At 41.4% G+C, this 23,535-nt stretch overlaps 1 protein-coding gene across 1 annotated transcript; it reads right to left on the bottom strand.

Moving 5' to 3' along the window:
• Positions 1–428: 428 nt before the first annotated feature.
• Positions 429–22,832, bottom strand: plcd3a (phospholipase C, delta 3a). Its single transcript, XM_053444153.1, has 15 exons — positions 22,523–22,832; positions 13,670–13,837; positions 9,455–9,683; positions 7,894–8,023; positions 7,117–7,342; positions 4,883–5,084; positions 4,625–4,769; positions 3,847–3,999; positions 3,578–3,730; positions 3,330–3,480; positions 3,095–3,211; positions 2,696–2,874; positions 2,412–2,547; positions 1,903–2,052; positions 429–1,812 (listed from the first exon to the last, which is right to left on the bottom strand). The coding sequence occupies exons 1-15, from the start codon at positions 22,611–22,613 to the stop codon at positions 1,670–1,672; spliced, it is 2,373 nt and encodes a 790-aa protein (XP_053300128.1). The 5' UTR covers positions 22,614–22,832; the 3' UTR covers positions 429–1,669.
• Positions 22,833–23,535: the final 703 nt, after the last annotated feature.

Genomic DNA, 23,535 nt, shown 5'->3' on the forward strand with positions numbered 1-23,535 from the left:
GGGGAGGGGGAGGGGAGGGGTATTCAGCGGAAACATGGCACTTCACCACTACATTCTAGACACGGAACATTAAGTACAACCTCAGAAACACACACAGTAGTTACTGACTTAGTGTCGTTGGCATAATGCATTTCCTTGCCCCCTACTCTCACCTCGATCATCCAAGAAACATGCCAAACCTTAAAATAAACGTTATTGTAGACGTAAAATCAAGTCTCAACCCTCAAACAGACCTTTTAAAGAGGGTCAGTAGGTGACGACCGGCCAACATGCCCCCACTCTGTACTGTCTATGTTCAAAATGATCACAAAGATATATGCAAAAGTACAAGTACAAAAACAAACACACACACACACACATACATACATACAGTCTGTGCATAGTATTGTATATGTAATGACAACAAGAAAGGGTCTCCCACAGTGGTGTGTAATTAGTGCTTTTATGAAAACAGTTCTTTCTCATGTATACATAACACAGACTGCCTGTCCTACAACACAGGCCATAACCTTTAACACTGGAAAACCATTCAGAATATCTACTGAAACCTATCTGACCATATATACTGTCATTACAATAATTATTGTGCAGCACCTTTCATCACTGTAAGCCTTGTAAATGTATGTATTGTATGATTCATTTTGGCCTACACTAATAACTGGTTGTATCGCAATATAATAGATGTCAAGTACTAAGACAATAAAATAATAATACAGGATGGTCAATAGATTGCAGACATGCAAAAAAACCTTAAGAGTCTAATACAATTTGACACCTTATCGTAAACGTGTGGGAAATTTCACTGAAGCAAATACCATAAATTACATTTTGTAAGACCATATGTAAACTTTAAGTAGATCTGCAAGTTAATACTGTTACGGTTTCAAGTTCATTTGTAAGTTGTGGAAATATATCCATTCATTTGTCTCAGAATATAGAGAGAAACTAAGAGTAAACCTAACCACTGAACTTTTGTTCAACATTCATGGACGAATATCACAGTACTACATCTGTAATACATGACACTCAGTGCTGAAACCTTTATTAGTAAAACAATGTTTATCATTTTTAGTCACAGCTAGTCATGGTCTGATTCTTATTCAAAGCACTTATGGGTTAAGTATGGACTATTTTTGTTAAATCATCTTCATTTTATAAGTTAAGGCAAATATATATTAAATTTAAAAATGTTAAATTAATTCTTGAATCATAAATACATTACAGATTATTAACGATGAACTACAGCTTTCACTGTGTCCAACATATACCGTTTGAGATAACCTCCTACACACTAGGGCTAACTGTATTTAGATTAATTTCGTTAAGAGTCTTGTATTAGTGTGTTTCATGAACCCCATCCTCAGCCGTTTCCAGAGCCCTCAGCACTGACAAGACCAGTTACTCCCACAGTGTAAAAGGGATTTATTATCTAGCTCCAGGCAATTCATTTGCTGAGAGCCAGCATGCTTCTTCATCTCTGATAAAGACCATCTTTCTTCCTGTGTTGGAAAGTGGCTCGGTTTAAATTGGACCAATCGAGGTATGGACTGGCTGACCGGCTGGCAGCAGCAGCGGCATAAGTCCTCTCCTCCTCACAGTCAGGGCTCCGTCTCCAAAGCTCTTTGTTGTTGGAAAATGCAGCTTTCCATCTGATCCAGATGTACGTCATTCATGCCTTGCCTTTGGCAATGGCGATTCGCTCGGACACGGTTAAGCCGGGAACTCGTTTGCGACTCACTTTGACATGGATAAAGAGGGTGGCAGGGGACAGACTAGAACCATCTGCCTTTAATAGGTGAACATGTCGGTAACCTGAGAAAAGAGAAGACGGTACAAACATTATACAACGCACACACCAATGATGGCTGTTTTATGAAACAGAGAGCTGTTTTGTATTTGCACCTGAACGAAGGCTTGTGAAAGGTAAAGTGAACTGTCCCACAAAGTCATTTTTAGCAGTGTGGTCGTGGTCCTCCACGACAAACCGCACCAGGGCCAGATCAGGGACCTGCAGCTGGAAGCTCAGCGTGCAATCCCAGCGTGGATTAAAACCTGTAGAGGGCGCACAAGAGCTTAAAAAAAATCCATCAGTACTGGAGCGTTCAAACAAACTAATAATGGCGTTGAACAGGAAAAGCTCCCCACAAAAATATGTCAAAGATCTACACAGCCCAGAATCAGGACCAAAGAAGCTCACGGATATAATTTGTAGCCTCCTGCCTTGATATGTTACCATAAAAAGACAAGACTGAATAAACATCATTAGCATTATATATATATACAGCATTATACATTATTCTCCAGGAAAAATTAATTATAAGCATGTATGGAGGATGAATGTATTAAATCTCTGCTTCAAGCGTATATATAATTAATAATAGTTTGTTACTTTAATTCCATCTCAAGATTACCATTGTTGTCAATGCGTTGCGTCTTGTCTCTTGCGTTATCGATATCCACCCCATGAATTTCCACCCACACTTGAGGGTCCACGATGGAGCTCGCCTTTTCTGTGTTGATTTTCGGCAGCTGCTGCGCTGATATGATCTGACGAACAAAAGTTAATCAGTGAGTTTGTGCATCAAATTCTCACTGTAACTGTATAATTTTTGCAGAACCCCAAAATTGCAAAGGGGTTACCAAGTTTTTTGAATCCATTAAAATGCTCTATAACGCCATATGGATTACCACTCACTCGTATTGTCAGTTGGGTGGGGATGTGACCAGGGCCTCCTCCTGTGATCTCTGGGTTAAACTCGGACGTGGTGCTGCACAGGAAGCCAGGTTTGAGGGTGTATCCACAGCGGCCGTTGGGAAGGAAGCGACCCTGGTTCAGGTCCATCGACTCCCCTGGTGTTTGGAAGTTCAGAGCCACTGCACAGCACAACGAGAAGAGTCAGTGACGCACCACGCCTGATCACAAACAAGCTTACGGACAACAATGAATCAATGAAGACATCAATAATATCAGTGTTTTGTCATGGTGGCATATTGTAGAAATGTAGGTTAGTAAAACATTTCCTTGGCTCTCACTGGCTGCCGAAATGTTTGTCAAATAGAAAAAGCATCCCAGCTACTAGATTTCAGTACTAACCCATCTGGCATCCACCGTTCCACATTTCCTGGGGATCATAGTTGGATGATTGGAGACGCTGGCCGGAGGGGTAGATCCTGCTCAGCTGCCTGCTGTTGTGTCTTACAAAAAGCTTTCCTGCAAATAAAAAGAGAGAGAAAAACAGTGGAGCATGATTATATTTTCTGTAGAATCAGCAGCTGTCAAGCAACTTTCTCGCTATAATGTCAAAATGCAGCTATTTCCACCATTGTACCCGAGTCTTTGATGAGCTTAAGGGCTTCACTTTCAGAGAAGGAGGACATTTCATTGGGTGGTTTTTCAGATGTATTTTCAAAGCCACAGAAGGGGACACTCCTGCAGTACACCACCAGCTCTGATAGGTCGGGGCTCAGTTTAGAATAAACCTGTGAGAGGGTAAAATGCAAACATAAAAGAAAATGAACGGATCATCGACAAACCGCTTAGAGTCCCGGGGTTAATGATGAGTCTACCGGCACTGACCTTTGTGGGATCCTTCTTGGGTGTGTTCTTATTGCTGATGGCTAGTTCGTCTTCAGAGCTGGATGAGAAGCTGGCACAGCTGCCCGTCTTGCCCAGCTGGCCGATGTGAGGGATATGCTTCTTCCCTTTTACCAGAATATGCCCCTTCAGGTCCTTCAGGTAAGGTCATTGGAACAAATTACTTCATTTGAAAACCAGACAGCCAGAAGTCTTTGAAAATGGATCCAGCTCTGTGTGTGCATGTGCGTATGTGTGTGCAAGCTTTGTACCTCGGGAGAAGGCAGATCTTTCAGTGGGTTGTCACTAAGGGGTTTCGTGAGCAGTTTGCTGCCGAGGATGGTGCGGAGGTGTTTAGCCATCACAGCCTGCTGCTCCACAGAACAGTGGTTCTCCAAGGATAGAATTAGAGGGTATGGGGACGCCTGCAGGGACAAACACAGAAAAACTCTAATGCCAAGCCATTAAAATGCAATTAGATCAAATACTAGCAAAGCGGGCCAAACAGTGTAATCCTATAGCATGTCAAAACCAAAATACCGCTGGGCTGCCTGGGAGCCAAGTATGTAACCACAAGAGGTCTGACTTATTTCATTAGCAGTAAGGAGCAGCAGCATGCACACTGTCACAGCTGAGGATTTCCATCCACCCGTACATTATCTATAGTGCTTATTCTTTGAGGGTTGCATGGGGAGGTGGAGCCAAGCCCAGCTGACATTGGGCAGGAGGCGACGTTCACCCTGGACAGGTCGTCAGCAAATCACAGGGTACAAGATTTACTGCATTTTTTTGGACTGTGGGAGGAAGCCAGAGTACCCATAGAATAAACCACAACAAATCTCTGTGGTCAAGTGAGCCATTGTTTTATTGTGATTGTGTTGTGGCTTTTTGCAGTTGTGTTTTCGGTGAATGTGCGACACGCCTCAGCCGCTGTAGGATTTTATCTGGAAACCCTATTGATGTAATGCCATCAGTGCTAACCACCGCACCACCATGTCGCCCAGCTGAGGATTTACAGGAGAAAAAGTCGAAGAGTAAAGTCACTCTCACCTTGAAGCCATACTGGGCGATGGTTTCAATGACCTCCTTGAAGGACACCTTGGAGGTGAGAGTGTGGCCGTGGTAGATGACGGGTTCACCTTTGTCTCCATCCCAGCAGTCCAGCTCAACACAGCGACAGCCCTGATTCAGAGCCCTGACAGCGAAGGACACACAATTACAAACATTACACCACAGCACAGTCATTGTGAGTTGGTTTATTTCTTGATCCAAAACACAACGTAGCTGATTATTGGTGAGTTCAAATACCTGATGTATGGCTCCGTGCTGCTGGCGCCAGTGACCTGGTCCTTGGTAAGGTAGGTGTTGTGCGACGAGGAGATGAAGTAGTGAGACAGGGGATGGCTCATGTCTTGATAGACTCTGGCGTGGATGGGGTTTACCACATCATTCTCCAATGACAGCATGTACATGGTGAAGCCATTTTGGGTCATGAACTGGTTCTTCTGGGCTGAAATTTAGACGAAAACACTTCAGGTTATTTATCTTGTAGCAGGTTTACCTGCAAACAGGGCCGGCACTAGCACATTTGGCGCTCTAGGCAAGCTTCACTCCTGGCGCCCCCCCCCCCCCCCCCCCCCCCACACACACACACGAAAACGTATCATAAAATTATTTCTTTCTTCGTCGAAGTTGCTTGGACACACACACTCTAACCATAAGCCTCAATGTGCTAGCATGTTCTGACAACACCAAGGAGGTTCGTACCTCGATTTTTGCCTCATTTTACCCTAATGTTAGAAAAAAAAAATTTATGTCAAAGTATTGGTTGGAGATATATGTTATAGGTCCCAAGATTGATACCACAGCAACAAAGTATATCTGTAGAATACATGCAGCATGTCTGCAGCATGTATGCAACAGCAATAACGACACACAGCCTTCAGTTCCTCATCCAGACTGCATCTTATTCAAATTAAACAAAATTTCAAGTACAAGCATTTCTTTGAGTGTAACTGCATTTTAAAGTGCATAAAACATACATTCAATTATTATGGTGTCTCTTTCCTCCAAACATCTTAATATACATTATCACTCATAAAGAAATATAAACATTTACAATATAGACCTATTGAACATTAGCTTATAACTGGTCTTTATTAGGCACGATAACAATACATGAATTACAGAGTCTGTGTGTGTCGGAGCTGAACTACACACTGTAAAGTAAATAATATACTATCGCAACCCGCCTGCAAGACGACGTGCAGGTAAAATAAACACCTATACAGGCGAATATAGCCCCGCCCACCTAGTGCGCGAGTGTCTGCCCTCACTGCCCAGCGGAGTTTCCAAGTTTTACCAGTCTAAGTTGACAATCAAAACGACATCAACACGTCTCAATGACACCCGTGGTGATCAAGCGAGGCTTTAGGAGCTAACGTAGGTGACTCTCACCCACTACTAACCTGTAGAATACAGGATGAATGCAGCAGCAATAAAGACACGGAGCATTCAGTTCCTCATCCAGACTGCACCTGACAGTACGGGGTGCAACTGCTCCCGTGCTAAACGTTCCACCTGATTGCTGCTGTCATTAACTGATTTCTCTAATGAAACTACTTAAATTACTGTTAAAGTAATTAAATACAATATTTATGGCTATACCACATATAGAAGGGGGCACCAAAAACTCTGCCTAGCAAAAAAAAAAATATATATATTTTAATTTTTTTTTGCTCGGCGCAGTTTTTGGCGCCCCCCTCTGAGTGGCGCCCTAGGCAATCGCCTATGTCGCCTGTAGGAAAGACCGGCCCTGCTGGATAAATAAAGGGTTTTGAGAACATAAATAGCTGTTGGCCGAGTCTTCAGCTAACAGGCTCCTGTCCTATGTCAAGTCTTCATTGTGGGAACTGTTGGTCAAATATACTGTAAAGTCTCAACCTGTACAGTGACCTTAGATTATGTTTTTAATGTTGTGATTTGGTGAGGAAGTTTATATTAAATCACTTTCACAATTACAGCAGCTTAGCTGAATGCTTAGTTTAGCATTTATCATTACCCCTTAATCATTGTTTGTTGTTGCAGTAGGTGTTGTTTTGCCATAGTAATATGTTTATACGCATACAAAGTCTTTGTATGGACATTATCCAGAGTTCATGTCTGAAATGGATTTTTGTAAAAAATGTATATTGTGAATATTGTCGATTATTGACTGTAAGTTGAAATAGTAAATAAGACGTTTTTCTCTCACCGATAATAACTAAAGGTCAATGTTCCACTAAACTTAAACTCAACCTGGTTACATTGTGTTCAAAATAATAATTAAATATTTTAGCTAGGCCTATAACTATTTTCTATTTACAACTATTTACTTTTCCTATTACCAAACCACTCTCACCGCTGCGGGGAAGAAGTTTTTGTGCAGCAGCGGATGCTTCCTCGGTGTTAAGAACAGTAAACATCTTCACAGTGATTGGCAAAATAACTATTTAGTCCATCAAGAGACATCAAATCCTTTAATAACTGCTTTCAGGACTTACCCCAGTCATTGAGCTCATAGGTGAGTATGAGGCTCTGAGCGTGATTCAACGAGGCGTCCTCACCCTGGTCTCCCAGGAAGTCGCGCAGCTCCGCAGTGGAGAGTACACAACCATTACTTGAATAGTGTCTGAACACGCCATCCAGCTCAGGCCGTCGCATCAGCTCCCTGCAGAACTCCTCGATCTCTTTATGATCCAGACGGTTATCACCGGACCGGTCACATCTCTGGGACACAGGGGAGAGAGATGGATTAAAAAAATTAAAATAAAACAATCAAGAGCACATAGAGAAAGATAGACTTATCTATCACAAAATGCAATTAGGATGGGATTGCTTAAAGTTCCTTGTGGAGAAAGCATCTCCATAATGAAGCTAACCGTCTGCGCACATTAAAAATATGGTTCTGAGAGGAGGGTCAGTATTAGAAATTGCAACTGGAAGCAGCATACAAACTAACAACTCAGCTGTAATAGAGAGCTGAGGGACATGGCAGGCAATAATCCCCCACAATAAATAAATAACTGGCTCTTGATTTGTTGTGGGGAAGATAAGAGAGACAGCGAACAAGATGTGTGTGTGGTGGGGGGGGGGGGGGGGCTTGCTGCTGGCTTGGTAATTGAACACAGACTCGAGACTCAAGAGCCTGTGTGATACAACCACAACTAGCAGAAATATCCCCACCTCTAGATCTCTGTGCTTCTCCTCACACCCAGAACTCAGCTCATATGAATTATACACAGTATCGCATTGTGCAGAAAAATTCACATGACCCTGACCTTGAATAGCGAGCGAGCGTAGTGCTCACTCAAGTCAATGTTGATCATCTGCAGCAGCCGCTTGACTTCGTCGTAGCTCATCTTGCCGTCTTGGTTCTGATCCGCTCGCCTCAGGTAGCCTCGGATCCAAGTGTAGAGAGTTAAGGAAATATAACGAGACTGAAAGTATAGACTTGTTTTCACAGCAGACATTTTGACCCATCGTTGCAGAACCCAGGTGTTACTGTTCACTTCACATGTCCTACTAAGACATGACAGTATGAAAGTATGCCAGCATGCATGATGCCAGGTCCCTTCACATTTTATACCTGTGCTTTTCCTACTGTGACATGTCAGGTTTTCGGTTAATAATATTCAACAATACACTCAAATCTTATGCCTAAGCCATGTTTCCACTGACATAACGTTTCCCAGGAACCGTTGCAAAAACACTGTGCTTATCCACACTGCAAAAAATCAGGCACATTTAGTATACCGATATCTTAAATAATGCTTTCATAAACTGTCCATTTTAAATCAACACTGTTAAAGGTGGGCAATGTTAAAACAGTGAAGTGCACTTTGAAACTAAAATAATACTCAGAAGGGTGCATCCCTCCATCAAGGCTGCACCAAAACACAAACTAATAAGACATCAGTCCCCTATTTCATTTAATGGGTTCGTCCATGAGCAGAATCCTTCCACCAGGTTTTGTGGTTGTACGTCCAGTAATTTTTGTGTAATGCTGCTAACTAACAGACAAATGCTGATGAAAACACAAGCTTGGTGGAAGAACAAATGCCTTTCACTAATAATTTACCCACTGACAGTTTAAACTATTGCACACACTAAAACAAATCAAAATGCAGATGTTTAGTCACATATAGTGGAAGACAAAACCCTCCTTCTATTGCTGTCACCATTGTTTAGCCCTGTTCTCTAGCACGAAAAGTTAAAACTGTCATCTCTCTTTGAATGAATTAAGTTTCTAACAACACTGAGCAGGTTCTCTGTCTCTGAGCACTTACTGTGTTAATGACGTCTCGCTCTTGTTTCTATGCAGGTAGAATGCAAGTCCCTCTGGACTAAAAGTCATCTGCCAAATAAATATTATGTAATGTAACTGCATTAAAGAGGCAATAGCAATAAGAAACTAATTTTAGTACATTGTCCCCTGCAGTTGTGCAGCACAGAAAGACCACGCTTTCTACTGTGTTGGATAAACCTCAACTGAGCTGCTGACACACAAAAGTATGAAACATTATAAACAAGATAACAGTATAACGTTCCTGATGATTGATATGTTGACAAAACTAAAACAGGGAATGCAGGAGACTGAGATCATCTTAATGTTGTGCACCATCTGATACCTAGACTCATATTATTCTCAGGCTGTGAGAGATTGTAATTAACAGGGAAAGTCCTATATTTAGACGGAGCTCTTCTATTCAGTCATTACTGCTCACCTTAGCTATGCTGTGGACGTGGAATGACACATGTGACAGCAGAGTCACTCAACATTGCAATGCTGCCTCAGCTACGCTATATTTATTCTAGCATATTGGAGATTGGGTAGGATATTGGTCCAGTTTTTCCTTCTGAGTCATGTTGGCCACTCGCTCCTTCAAGGTGCGGATCCCTCGCACCCAGCGCTGGGCTTCGTCCTCACCGGGGCACAGCAGGTCCAGGCTCTTCCTGGCTCCCCTGAACACCACCGTGAAGCACCGGCTGTCCGGCACTGACCCCGACACCCGCCGCAGCGCCTCCGACTGGCAGCCTTCACGAACGCACTCCACCTCTGTCACTGCGACTGCAAGAGGAGAGGAGAAGAAACGGACGGGGGAGATAAGGCTAAAAATGTTTCTGTGTTGATGAGTAAACAAGACGACAACACGTAGAGCGAAGCAGCTAAAGGTCAAGTGTGAGTTTTTTTGAGGGAATCGTTAATCCCTGCAAGCAGAGTCACATAATGAGGCTGATTGTAAAATTCAACACGCGATACAGCTGAACTGTCCACTATACAGGCTCCTCAACAGGGTAATTTTAACCTTCAGCATTTCGACTCTTATATCACAAAATCTGACACACAAATGAAAGCTGGGCCTCTAGTGGCTGCACAGGATAATTTTCAAATTAGAGGTGTGAGTTATCTAAAAAACAAGACTGAATAGTCTAAAGTCAAGGTAGTGGCTGGGTCGGCCTTTTGCTCAGGGGGATGGAGTGGGTTGTCCACTAACCAGAATGTGGATTTTCGATCCTGGGCTCCTTCAGTCTGCATGCGAAAGTGTCTTTGGGGAAGATACAAACCCCTAACGGCTGTGCTGGAAGTGTATGTTAGAAAAGGTGCTGCATATAGCAACACTGTAATGTGAATGACTGAATGTGGCTAAAGAACTTGGAATAGATGATAAGACTATAACAGGGCTATAGAAACACAGTTATTACACATACTATTATCTAAAAGCTAACATAAGCATGCCCACAATGGCAAAGCTAACATGTAGATTTTATAAAATGCACTGTCCCATTTAGGGGATGGTTTTGCTTGAATGTGCTACTTTAGGTGCATTTGTCCCAAACCTAAACTTCAGACAATTACAGTTTATACATCCTCTGAAATCTCTGGGTCTCCTGGTTCTATCTGTGGAAATCATTTTCGATCACTGCAGCAGCTGTTGACACAGAAGTGCTTGAGTCCTTGTGGCCATGCTCCATAGTTTTTTGCACAAATGCTGCTACTGCAGATTTTATTTTCCTTTTTTTTATTCCAAGAATATTGTACAGGCAAAAAAAAATGTTACCTTTCAAAGGACGCCGGGTCAAGACTGTATATGAACAGGTCCCTTTTTATTTTATATTCTTTTAAGGCAAGAAAACAAAAAAAAATCTGGGTTTCAGCTGATAGGTTAAGCAATCATTGTTTCAGCAATTCTAACAAATAGCAAATATCACTAAGCAGCATTATTTCTGAAAAACATATTTCTACTTACATACTGATTCTATCTAAGTATCATGCTTTTAATCTTGTATTTGGCTTTCCTGTCCGTCACTGAACTGTTCTCATTCTTTCGGCATCTGAAAAAGGAAAATCTTCCTCTGGAAACCTTAAGTACATCTTTTGATATGCTTTTTATCTTGGTTTTATACGGGCCAAACGGATTAGATTTACAAATGTACGTGATCTGTTAATCTCATGATTTGTAGGGCTCTGGTGAGTCTGGGCAACACTTGCTGCCCAGAGAAGACAGCCAAACACAAACACACTCTGGCTCCTAAAGGGTCCTGACACAACTTGATTCAACACAGGAGCTTGTCTCTTTCTGCGCTGGGATGCGGTGCAGCATGGTGATCACTCGGCCGCGCAATAAACAGCATCAGTCCTGACAATGGCCTCATTCTCTCGCCGGAGGTCATTAAAACCTCTGCTGTCCACCTCTTCGAAATTACTCAGCATTCCTCGTTTGTGGTCGTCCCAGAGACGCGACAGAAGTGACATGTACATGTAGAGAAGAAAAGCTGCAATTGTAAGTGTCGCATTCGATGCCAAGTGCTTTTGAGCATGAGACAGCAGGGTGCCGTCGCAGATCACACTGGATCTGGAGATGTGCCTGTAGCTCGGAAAAGAGGATCCAAGCCAACGCTCCATCAGGGACCCTGCACACAGGCACGTAGATAGCTTCCGCAGAGTGCCCATGTGGTTCTACCAGGGCCTGTGAAAAGAGGTGGTCACCCTGCCCTCACATAGCTCGTTGTCATCATTGTGAGAAGTGAGACATGCTGCAACTTAACTACCCTGTATCTATTTCTGACACAGCTGCAGCACAATGAAGATGGCCTTCACCACCCACTGACCCACAAATCTGCCCAACCACCCTCCCAGCCACTATGTTAAGGCTATAGGGGGTTACTGCGTTCTAGCATCAGGACAGAGAGCACACACATAGGGCAAAGGTGGGGGAGCTCAAGGTTAGGCAACAGGGAAGAAAATAAAAGCGGCCGAAAGAGATGTGATCTCATGCCTGTCACCTGACACCTTTCCACCTTTAGCCCCCTCATTGTAGGAGGAGATTTGCACCACATATTTGAAATGCAATGTAAATTTAAGGTTATTAAATGTCCTTGCACTTTTTTCTGTATGTTTCACCTCTTTTGTTTGAATAACTTCACTGCGTCAACAAAGAGTTTAAAATGCTGATTTGCTCTTCTTAAACAAACTTTCTCTGCAGCATTTATATTGTTTATTATCATTATAACTCACCCCATCATATTTAGTCTCACTCTCCCTGTAAAATGTATTATTTCAGCCATTTGTCGTCATATTTTTTAGGCACAACTCAGCTGATAAGAAATCCGGAGGTTTACAGTAGGTAGACGATTGATTGTTTTGAAAAAATGTGAAGATGGAAAATTAATAATTAAACATAATGGGAGAGTCGTAGGCTCATATCAACTTCCCCTTCTGATTCATGTCTTTTAACACAGCAGAAATGACCCCGCATATTGTACCTGTATCCATAAAGGTCAAGAGGTTTGTTATTTTGTTCGTACATTAATGAGGTCATTAGTTAGCCGGGTTGCAGAGTCTCTTCACTCACCAAAGAATCGAGGAAAACATGCAACTCTTTTAAACAAAAGACAAAGTGGAGGAACTTGTAAGAGGTAGAGCTGAGATGAAACAGCTCAACAGCTCTGAACAATAAGCAGGATTTATGGTCACACTGACTCACGTCCCACTCTGTACTGGAGCTGTGCAGTGCCTGCTGGTCTGTAGATAATTTCCCCTTCAGGCAAAGCCTTTTCTCCTAATCTGATTTTGCTTAAAAGAGACAAACTAAACTCATATTCAGGTTCATCATTTTAATCTGCTCTATTACTTTAAAAGGTTTACATGCTCCTAATGTTCAGAAAACACATTCGTCTATTGTTGCATTGCCTCTTTTCACCCTCTGTCTGAAACACTGCTCCTGTCTCTTTAAGGGACCCTTCCGACAAAGACCAGTCTGCTCTGATGGCCAAACACTGTGTGTAGGAAACGTCGGCCTCTGCTCACGCTTTAACTCTAACTGGGCTTTTTAAATTTGCTGAACTTTTACCAACACATAAATCCTATGTGACACTAAGAGACTGATAAAGCATGTCTCATTTAAGCTTTCTCTGTTTTCATCATAGAAAAGTAATTCTCCCTTTAGCCATTTGCAGACATTAACTCCGGAGAAAGCATTTTACATAAGAACAAAGCAGAAGATGATTCTTGACCTGCAGATATCTTGTGTTTTGTTTTTTAACGCACATCGACACCGGCGCTGGCTCCTATCACCAAAAGCTCTCTTCACATCTCCGTCAGTGTCTTTTACATGTATAACACCGCTCCTTCATACGCATATATATATAAATATATATATATATATATATATATACCGAGGTAAATTTCTTTCGTTTTTTCAGTTACAAAACGTTGTGACCATCATTAACACATACACTAGCTCACAGTGAACCCTCCAGACGATATCCTGCTGTGTTCTTCCATGGGCTCATTTGGACATTCTCTGGAGTTTTTACCCAGGGGCTGAACCTCCGGAGAATGTAAGGATATCATCCAGAGCTCGGTTTGTCTGACAGCAGCTTTTCAGAGCTCCCTCTGCCTCCCTCAACCTCCTCACTTGTCAAAACAAACTCCTGTTATGGTCCTCCTGTGTCTTTTCCAATATAAATCGAGTCTATGCTGAGACTGTAGTCCACATTGAGCTCTGGTTCCCGCTCTTCACAACCTTACAGCCAAGATCAGGTCACACTTACATGTCTGCTGGGCTTTAGCTTTGCGGGAGCTCTTGGTCGACTCACACCACACGGTGAGTCCATCCTCCAGCAGCCGCAGGTTTCGGCTTTTCTGCCACCTTTGGGAGCGAATTTTCACCATGCTGGAGCCCTTCATCATCAGATGTATATCCTCATTGTCCAGGAGCCCTGAAGAATGCATACACATACACATACACATACACACACACACAAACAAAACAGTAAGTTTATATCAGGAAACAAAATGTGATTCGGTTTCACAATGTGCCAATGCGTCACAAGGAGCTCAACCGGTTAAAGACTGTTTTGTTGTGACCACATTCACTGTGCATGAGTCACACAAGGTTAATCAGATGTTCAGACCTGCCCTTCTATCCCGACTATAACGTCACAATATGTTTATTTATGTAGATTTATGGATCTGTACCGCACAAAGACATTTCAACAAACTTAGCTCTTAATACCATAGGGACATAAAAATTTAGTTTTTGTGTCTTTTTGTTCTACTTCACCAAACACCATGACTGCTTTTTAAAGCCCATCGGGTGATGCTTTAGAAAAAATGACTGACTCTTATCAAACAGTGACATTTCCCCGACAGCAAACCTTGTTGACTGTACTTGTCAAACTTACGTCATATATATATAGTCAACACTGCTTTTCCGCTTGTACCATAAACCTGCATTTTTGTTTTATAAACAAACCCTCAGAGAAAAATACCAGTGATTTAGACAAGCGTATGATCAGTGTGAATCTGTCAGGGTTTGTCTTAAAAAGTGACTTTTTAGTAAAGTTTCTGTGTGTTCTCTAAATCTAGGAGTGTGATTACCATACTTCACGCTGAGCTTGAATTCAGTAATGTTAATTTGTAGATTTATTCCTCTCTTGGTGCAGCAGTCGGCCAACACGATAGCAAATGAGGCTTATGAGGTTACACCGAGTATTTCTGGCTGTTTCGCTCACACCAGTTTTTCCTTTTACCTTCGATGGAAATATAATCATGAACGACTTTGGCAGAGTTGCTTAGAAAAATGCGGAGGCTCAGGATGGAGGCAAGCCTCTTTATTTGTTGTGAGAACTGAAAGGATCGGGCATGTTATAGGACCAAATAAGAGATGAAAGCAGGGGCCTAAGGGATGTAAGGAATGCACATTACAGTGAGTTAAAGCTCGGTCATGTGGATTCACTGAAAGACAAAGATGAGAAGAGGTTACTGTGTGCTGATTAGTGCATGAGCTAAAGATTGTCAAAACAATAAAAAGAAAGGTTTTCTGAATCCATTTCAGCCCAAATGTTTATATAAGAAATTATTCTTTTGATTTGACACGTACAAAGGTACTTTCATAGGAACTGGTTTTGATGGAATTATATCCAAATTAGAGCTGAGGATCCTGAGGATTTGGGTTTTGTCTGTCTTTCTTTTACACTGATTGGAAAATAACATAAATGTCCCGTAAATGTCTCATTCACCTCTGGGAAATCAGATGGGGATTTCTTTACATGTCATTTTATCGATCAAACATGTAATCCATTAACGGTGAATATAATTGGCAGGTGAACACAACTGTTACTAGCAGCTCTCCTCTGAGGCTGCTGTGGATTTTGGACTATAGTGAGTTTACACAGATGTGTCTGTGTCTCAAATGCCAAAGGTTCATGGTACAATCCAATACTGTCAAGTGGACATTTCACATGTTTAAACTATACATGTTCTGAAGGTAAAACCTGTGAGCGTCTGCAGAGTAAAATGGTAAATGATGAAGAAGTTACTTAATTTTCTCTTTAAATTACAGTATAATTATAAGGGTGCAACTACAATTTATTTTAACTATCAATTGATTAAGCATATAATTATTTTCTATTAATCATTAAGTAATGAATTGTCTGAAAACAGTGAAAAACCACCATAAAAATTTGCTAGAGCCCAATATATGACATTTTGTTAATAGCTTATTTCATCTGACCAACTATCCAGAATCCAAAATGATAAAAAAAACAGATGTTTTCAGAATTTTGCTGAAAGAAAATAACTGACATGATTAACTCATGATCAAAAAGCTATATATGATAATTTTTTTGATGATAAACCCATTTATGGTTTAAGGACAAGATTTGGAGAGTTATCTCATACGTCATTTTAGTAAGAATTTTTTATTTTTTGAGCAAATTTTAGGGATATATCTTTATCGTTTTTGTCTTGCACTTTAGTAGTAATGCTAGCTTTTTTTACTCCTATGTGATATCAAAGATTTATCAGCAAATTAGTGGAAACAAAAAAGTGGCCGAAAATGTACCAATGGTGCCAAGTCATTATTCTCCAGGAACCGGTCAGCATTATGAAACAGCAACCTGTTTTGAAGCTCATGAAAAAAATAATGCAACCACAGCTTTACAGCACAAGTGTAAAAGACATTCAGCTACGCCCCATTGCTTCATTTGAAAGGGATGAATGGGGCCACTCACAGAGCCATTTCAAAAGAGGAGTCCAAACAAACTCTCACTCTTGTCAAATTATTCTTCAGGGCTCAGTCTCTCGTGCTAACCACACAAGATTTGAAGAGGCGCATTTGGACTACTTTCTCTCCCATTCCCTATAAGCTCTCATGCTGTCAGTGCCAAATGGCCGACAGAGTTCCTCAGAGGGCCCCCAAAGCTACGGCACAACAGAAACTGCTTTCAACTCTCTCCTCCCCCCCCCCCCCCCCCCAACCAGAAACAAACTGGGTGCAGCCGAGACTTCCTCCACCGCCAGGGCCGAAGACAAAAGAAATCCCCCTTCCAGCAACTCTGTTTTTCCAAGCTGTTACCACATGCGAGGCATTCCCACAGGCTGAGCACAAGGACCTGATTAACTGCAGGTCAATGGCCATGCTAAGCTGCCCGAACAGCCTAACTGCCTCTGGGTCGACCCACTGCTGCTCCACCTTTTATTATTGCCTGTCCAGCCTCAGCCACATTCCTGCTCTCTTACCTGCGTCGTTTTAATATCTAACTGGTATGGGCGAACACAGTGCTTGTAAACACCAGCAAATTCACATTTTGATACAGAGCATGCTGGTCAAAGCAGCTTCAGGGCTGTGTAAACGAAAGGACGGGCACGATTCTTCAGGCTACAGGGCTGCGCCGTGTTTTCTTTTCATCGACTCCTGCAGAAAATCTGGTTGACATCCACTGCATCACATGGTCAAAGCCCTGCATGCCGACTAGCTAGCAACCACGCTGATGTATTCTAATGCAACCAGTTCCACACAGTGCTGAGGGGGAGAGAGAGCAGCAGTGTTAGCATGGTTAGAGAGGAGATGCAATGTCAAAACAAGACTCTACAGTCATGCAAAATATGTTTTGTTCCAGTTCTTCTAGTCAATGTCGAGATATTTCAAAAGATGCAGGGAAACCAGATTAATTTTCTGGGCACCATGAATGTCTGTCCAAAACAGGCCAAAATGTTCATTCCAAAAATGTCTAAACTGTTCCTGTGAACACCTGGCTAAAAACAAAAATGGCTGCTGGAGCAGTGAGAAACCAACAAACACTCAAATGAATCCAAAATGGCACATTTCTCCGAGGGGGTATTGACACATGTTAGCAGCAGGGAAGCCTCCTCGCTGAAGAAAACATCAGAAAGAAAATAACCATATCAGCTGGTCAGTAATAGATTGTGTCTGCATGAGTCCTCTTTCACTCAGACCCACATACCAGCTCCTCCTGGGAAACGGTTCACATTTCTCTCAGCATAACAACTGTCACGAAAGCAAGCTAGCAAGATTGTACACTTGCATAAAGATAGACGCGTTACTGCTCTGTTGATATGGGTAACGGGACATCTGAGGTTTCTCAATTCTGTCCCTCGTCTGTCCCCAAGAGAGGGTTCAGGAGACAAATTGGGCAGCCAAGTCTACCTCAATACTGGGTCGAGTCTGTAACAAAAACAATGCCATGCCAATCTGACTGATAAAAGATGGTTTGGCGGAAGCATAACAAAGAGAAAACGTTCTTTGGAGTTGTGGCATCGGCTGATCCGAGTAAAGATTCCCCCCAAAACAAGATCAGAAGCAAACTGAGTTGAAATGCAGGATTACGGCCAATGGTTCTTGGACCACAAATAACTAGACATGACAGCAATGCAGCCTTTTTGTATTCAGTTAGAAAAACACAGCTCTCAGTTGCTCATTCTCTTTGTCTTTCAAAAGTAATGATACATCATTAGTTTGCTCATTGATACAAATGAGTCCATAACTACATCCACTATATCTGGATTTGGAGATATTTGCCATGGTAACTTAGATAGAATAGGTCAGTACTTACCATCTAGATGTTCAGCAATACATATAAAACAAATATGAATCTGAAGTATAAGTTGTATCTGGCTTGTCTTGTTTGGAATTCAGAGATATTTGGTTTCTGGAAGTCCTTCTCCAGCTACTGAGGTTGGCAGATTGGAAAATTTTCAGCAGGAAACAAGATTGTGTGAGCTGTATTGTTGGGTGGAAGTCAAAAAGTTTGTTTATTATGGTTGGTTCACTATAATGATTCAAAACATTTTTGGGGTAGGGATGTTTAAGATTGCTAACTGAAAGGCAGGGTAATGGGTCAAAAGTCTCTTTTCTGCTAAATTAATTATTCAAATCATACATAGCAAGTTGTGTTATAAATGAATCCAGTCATTGACATGAAGGTCTTAAAATATGACATTCTAATATCATACCGATATCTGATATTAGTGGAGACCTCTTCATTTACAAAATATCAATTAAATATGGAATTTGCTCTAAAAATCTAATATAAAAACTTTATTGTGCAATAATCAGTCACAGAAAAAGATGCATAACTGCTTACTACTTTGGAGCTAATGAACAAACTGTCATATAATTCAAATGAAAATCATTAGGATTTGGACTAGTGGTGCATAAAAGCACTGTCATACTAAGTACTGTTTATATGAGTCATCAATACATTTGATTTTCTCTATTTCTTGTCTCTTTTAGGTATTGTTTGAGGAAGCAGGATTCTAAATTTGGTTTTGCTAATAAACGTAAATTCCAGGTATGTTCCCCTTAGCAAATACATTCAGCCTATAGTTTCAACCTTGTGCAGTGGCTCAAATCCAAACCCACAAAACACAAGCCATGGACTTTGTTTGTTTAAATCCTGGGCACACAAATTCTAGCTGTTTGTTTGGACAAAAAACTAATTGCTGTGTCCCAATGTCACAGAGCTGTGAAGCTAAAAACGCTGCCGGCAGCCTTGGACTCTCTGAAATCAAATCCACATTCCCTCTGGGGCGTCTGTGGCAAGGAATATATTTATCCAATTGCACTTGTCTGATTCAAACATGGATTGTCTGAGAACTAACAAATCTGGGGCTCACAGGCCACATTTATCTCTAGCAAAAAGGCTGAGGGAGAAATCTCTGAACAAACAAGTGGGGCTGGTCCTGTGACACCACAGGACACAGAAACCTCTGAACTAACATCGTTCAAGTCTGTGTGGAAGGACTATGTGATGTTTTCCAATAGATGCAAAGACCCAGTGTAGGTTGAAGGCCATCTGACTGATTTATGACGACACATGGCGGTAAGGGGTCGGGGATGGTGACCTCACTGGCTTCATTATTTAGTATTAGTGGAAAGCTCAAATATAGTGTTGACAGTTGCATATGACAATTTCAGGCACAGAGATACAGTTTCATAACTCAAGCATTAGTAATGATTTAATGAGCGTATGCAAAGTGTCAGATTTTCAACATAGTCGGCTGCGTCAAGGCCAAGGCCTGGATCCCTGCATACACACACACAAACACACACACACACATACTGTTACAAAATCATTAGGGATCAGGAGTCCAGCTCATGGATTAAATGTTAGGACCAGTAAACATGAGTAATCTGTGAAGAAAAAAAATAGCTGATCAGTTGTAAATTGTTTTATTATGTGTCAGATTTTTTTTTGAGGAAGAAACAATAGACTGTTTATAAAGAGGAGGAAACACTGCATATTATATGCAAACCTAACATTTTAATGTGAACTTGTGGCTAATGGGCTTAATGAACCTCTAAATTTGGAAGGATTTATACTCTCTAATAAAGCCATGCTAAACTATATAAGAAATTATTTTTTATGACATTTTATGAAAATGTGGCCTCTACTAATGTCACTGACCAGAAATTAGGCATCTTTAACCGTTCTCTTGACGAAAAAGGCAGGGGCTCCACATGTGCCTCCTATGGACTCCTGTCTTTGCTGAATGCTGTGTCAAAAATTTGACTCAAGCTTTAGCAGCCCGTCGTCAAGAGATTCCTCCATTTTGTGTCAGAGGAGTGTTCATATCAATGACTCAATCGGGTTATTTTACAATGTCAAGTGGTACGAGACAGCTACGTCCCCTTCCTTCTTTACTCTCCACTCATCTGAACCTATTTCATCTTTCCCACTTTTCAAAGAAACCTCCCGTGCTTTGGTTGAACTGAAATCATGACTTTATGCAGATGACCTGCTTCTATATGTATCATATCCACTGATTTGGGCTTCAGCGATTTTGTTCATGCTGAAGTGATTTGGCTTTTAGGTCGGATGTGTTCAAAGTGAATCTTATTATGATTGAATGCTCTACTATAAATCCATTCACTCTGTCACTTTAACAATCCAATACCCCATTTAAAGCTTGTACTGATTTGAATATCTTATATCATGCGTCCTCCCTTGATCTTCCAGGTCATGGTGGACTTACAGAGGTGGAGCTGAATAGTCTATGCCTTATAATTTCACATCGGTGGATCAACTTATTATCACCAGTTGGAGGTGGGAGGGCACCCAGGGTGAGGAAATTTCCAAATTGTACTTGGTGGTAGATTTGTCCATTTCCTGCTCCACTATTGGTCAGCACATATTCATAAATCGACATGTTCATGTCTGGCTGTAGGTTGGATGTTTAGTCGTGTTCCTCATCTTCATCAATTGCCCACCTCACCTCTTTTCTACAAATAAATCTGCTTGATGAGTAAACCTGCGTTGTTATGTAGAGCAGGATTCATTTTAGGTTTATGCTCGGCTCCAGCCTGATGCCTTTAGAGAAGAAACACATATTACACAGTCTCTCATTGATTCCAAAACAAGCTGTGTTAGAGTTGAGGCATAAAGATTTTTAGAGACATCTACAGACACGAAAAAATTCTCCGATCTATGATCAGATTTGAATTTGGCTGCATCCATGTTTCTTTGATTTCATGTTAGAAACTTTGCCTCCGCTATTTCCCCCTAATCCTGCTAATCAGTCACAGGAAGATTTTCTGATCCCATCAGAAATCACTAATACCCAGCAGAAGCGAACCACTCATTTAATGCTCATTCTTTTGTTAAAACTAGAACCACTTGACAGCTGTGGCTACGAGTAGATTTTGTGTTCAAGTGTACAATGTGCAACAACTTACACAATTCAAGGTATTAAATGAGTTCACCTTCACAGCTATCTGAAATATATCCAGATATTTTGACCAATTTGTCAGATGTCACACTTCCGCTTCTAACCTTAGAAAATGTTTGCATTGCTCCTGATTTTAATCGCCTGGCTCCATCTATTTGCCTGTGAGTTTCGGGTGTTATGTATTTTCCTAAGATAGAAAAGATAGGATTCTTAGTGACAGGCAGCACCGACGTTGTCTGGGCTTTTTGAGGGTATTTCCTGTCATCACATAAATGAGAAGTATTTGTAATTCGATACTTCTGCACTCATTTTTGGATCCCTTATAGAAAAGATTATGGGGAAAGTCTTTGTTTTAAATATGTTTTACGATGAATTTTCCCCTAAATTGCTGTCTGCAAGCACATTGTACATTTGTTTGGTATAAATAGGTCAAATGGCAAGCACAGCATCAACAGTGGTGCACATTTCCAAACTTCAGGGCCTTTTTCAGAGATTCTGACAGGTGCTGTGTTGCTGCTCAGCAGGTGGCTATTTTGGGCGAGGAGTGACCATGCTTCTTAAGTGGGCTTGTGTTAAGGAGCCCTGGTGGACTGAGAGGGAGTGGGCAGGATGGGAATGGTGGGGAGCCTGAATCACAGCCGCAGCAGCTCAGAGAGCAGCTCAGATCATCGACACATGATTTCTTCAACTACACTCCCACACACACTGTCCTTTTCAGCTGTGTGAGCTCACACACCCAATTCTGACCATTACTAGCAGACTCATTCATATTAAATAAAAGCAAATGAAAATCTGCTTTATACTGCATCATCAGATTTAAGTTACTGAATCAGTAATAAGGTTGTGTATAGATGGTTTAGAAAATACCATGATATAGTAGTGAGATTTATAAGCACTAAATACGTGAGATAACAGTCTCACATGACTTTATGCAAAATGTTTACGTGATTATTCAAACTACTGTAGCAGTGTTATAACTAAGCCTATCAGCACTAAATACAAGAGATATCCTGACTCCACGAAAATAACAAAAATACAGTAGCACTGTTAGAACTAAGATTTCAAAGTATGATAACATTCTCTGTAAACTCAGATAAGTACATATCAAGAATGAGTAGAGAGTTTGTTTGAATTTGTTGGATATTAAGTATAGAAAACACCGTGATATGCTATATCACCACTAAATACAAGTGAAATTGGTCTGATTCCATGCGTATTATTTTATGAACATAAAAAATGTCTGTACCGGTGTTATTGAGATTAATATTAAACTCAGGGAGTCAAGTCAACTCAAAAGAAAAACAAGATTCGCATTTACTGTATGATTTTATATCAGTAAGATGGTGTTTCTACCTCAGGTCGCTGAGTGTCAGCTCTGTGGAAAAGAGAGAGGACAGCTCAACTTGTGCGTAAAAGTTTGCAGGTTTCCCTACCGAGCTTCCTGATGGGGTCCATGGTCTTCTCGGCCACTTTTTTCCCCGGCTCCCGGGAGCTGGTGGCCGGTGACTTGCCGCTGCCCAACATTATTAAAGAACTTGTAGCAACTCCAAGAGAAAAATAAACTGCAGGTTACGGCTTAAGTGCTCAGGGACTCGCCGCGGTAACTCGTGGAGGGGAAAAGCACCAAGTCTGAGCTGTGCAGGTGTCCGGGGGCAGACGCGGATTTGTGCAGGACCTAAAAGACCCCGAGCACACACCGAGAGACCGTGCAACGCAACCGTTATTCCTTTTCCACAAGTAAAAAAAAAACCACGCAGTCCCTCCCCGGCGCTGCTCCCCATGCTCGTGCGTAATATGACTCCAAACCAGGCGCGCACTTTACGCACCCCCACCTCCTCCTGCACCAACATACACACACGAAGTGATGGGGTAGTTTATTATAGGCACATTTCCCCAACTTCTTATAAGTCATTGAGAACACACATATATCTGACTGGTCGTAAACTATGATTAAGATAAGACTAGATTTACCCTGAAGGAGATTCTTGTTCCAGCTTGCTCCTAGATTACGAAATCAACATGATACAATAGAATGCAGTGACTAAAACAAATTTGTAACCTCAGTAGTTTTATGGCTTTATGGCTCCTTGCTTTTCACCAGCATAAAGATATTCGGAGTCAGTGTGATGGTGGAGATGACATCGACATCTTAGAAATAATTTATCGAGGGGACCAGGGGAGACGAGTTTCACTACAGAAGAATAAATAATCACTGGTCTTATTTTAAATTTGAATTATGTTTTGTATATTCTAACATTAAAAAATGTTAGAAAAACATGAAGGTAAAAACCCATACAGCCATATTCTCCTCCAAAAGTCAGTGAAAAAAGTGACTTTTGTATAATCAAGAGTGCAGCTGGTTGTCTGCTTTCTGTCTGCCATTTCATCAGGGGGCATCTATCTGCTGAAATCTGTTAGATACCAAACACTTTTAGGTCCTTGGTCC

Source organism: Pleuronectes platessa, chromosome 16, assembly GCF_947347685.1.
Source record: "Pleuronectes platessa chromosome 16, fPlePla1.1, whole genome shotgun sequence".
Lineage (NCBI taxonomy): Eukaryota > Metazoa > Chordata > Actinopteri > Pleuronectiformes > Pleuronectidae > Pleuronectes > Pleuronectes platessa.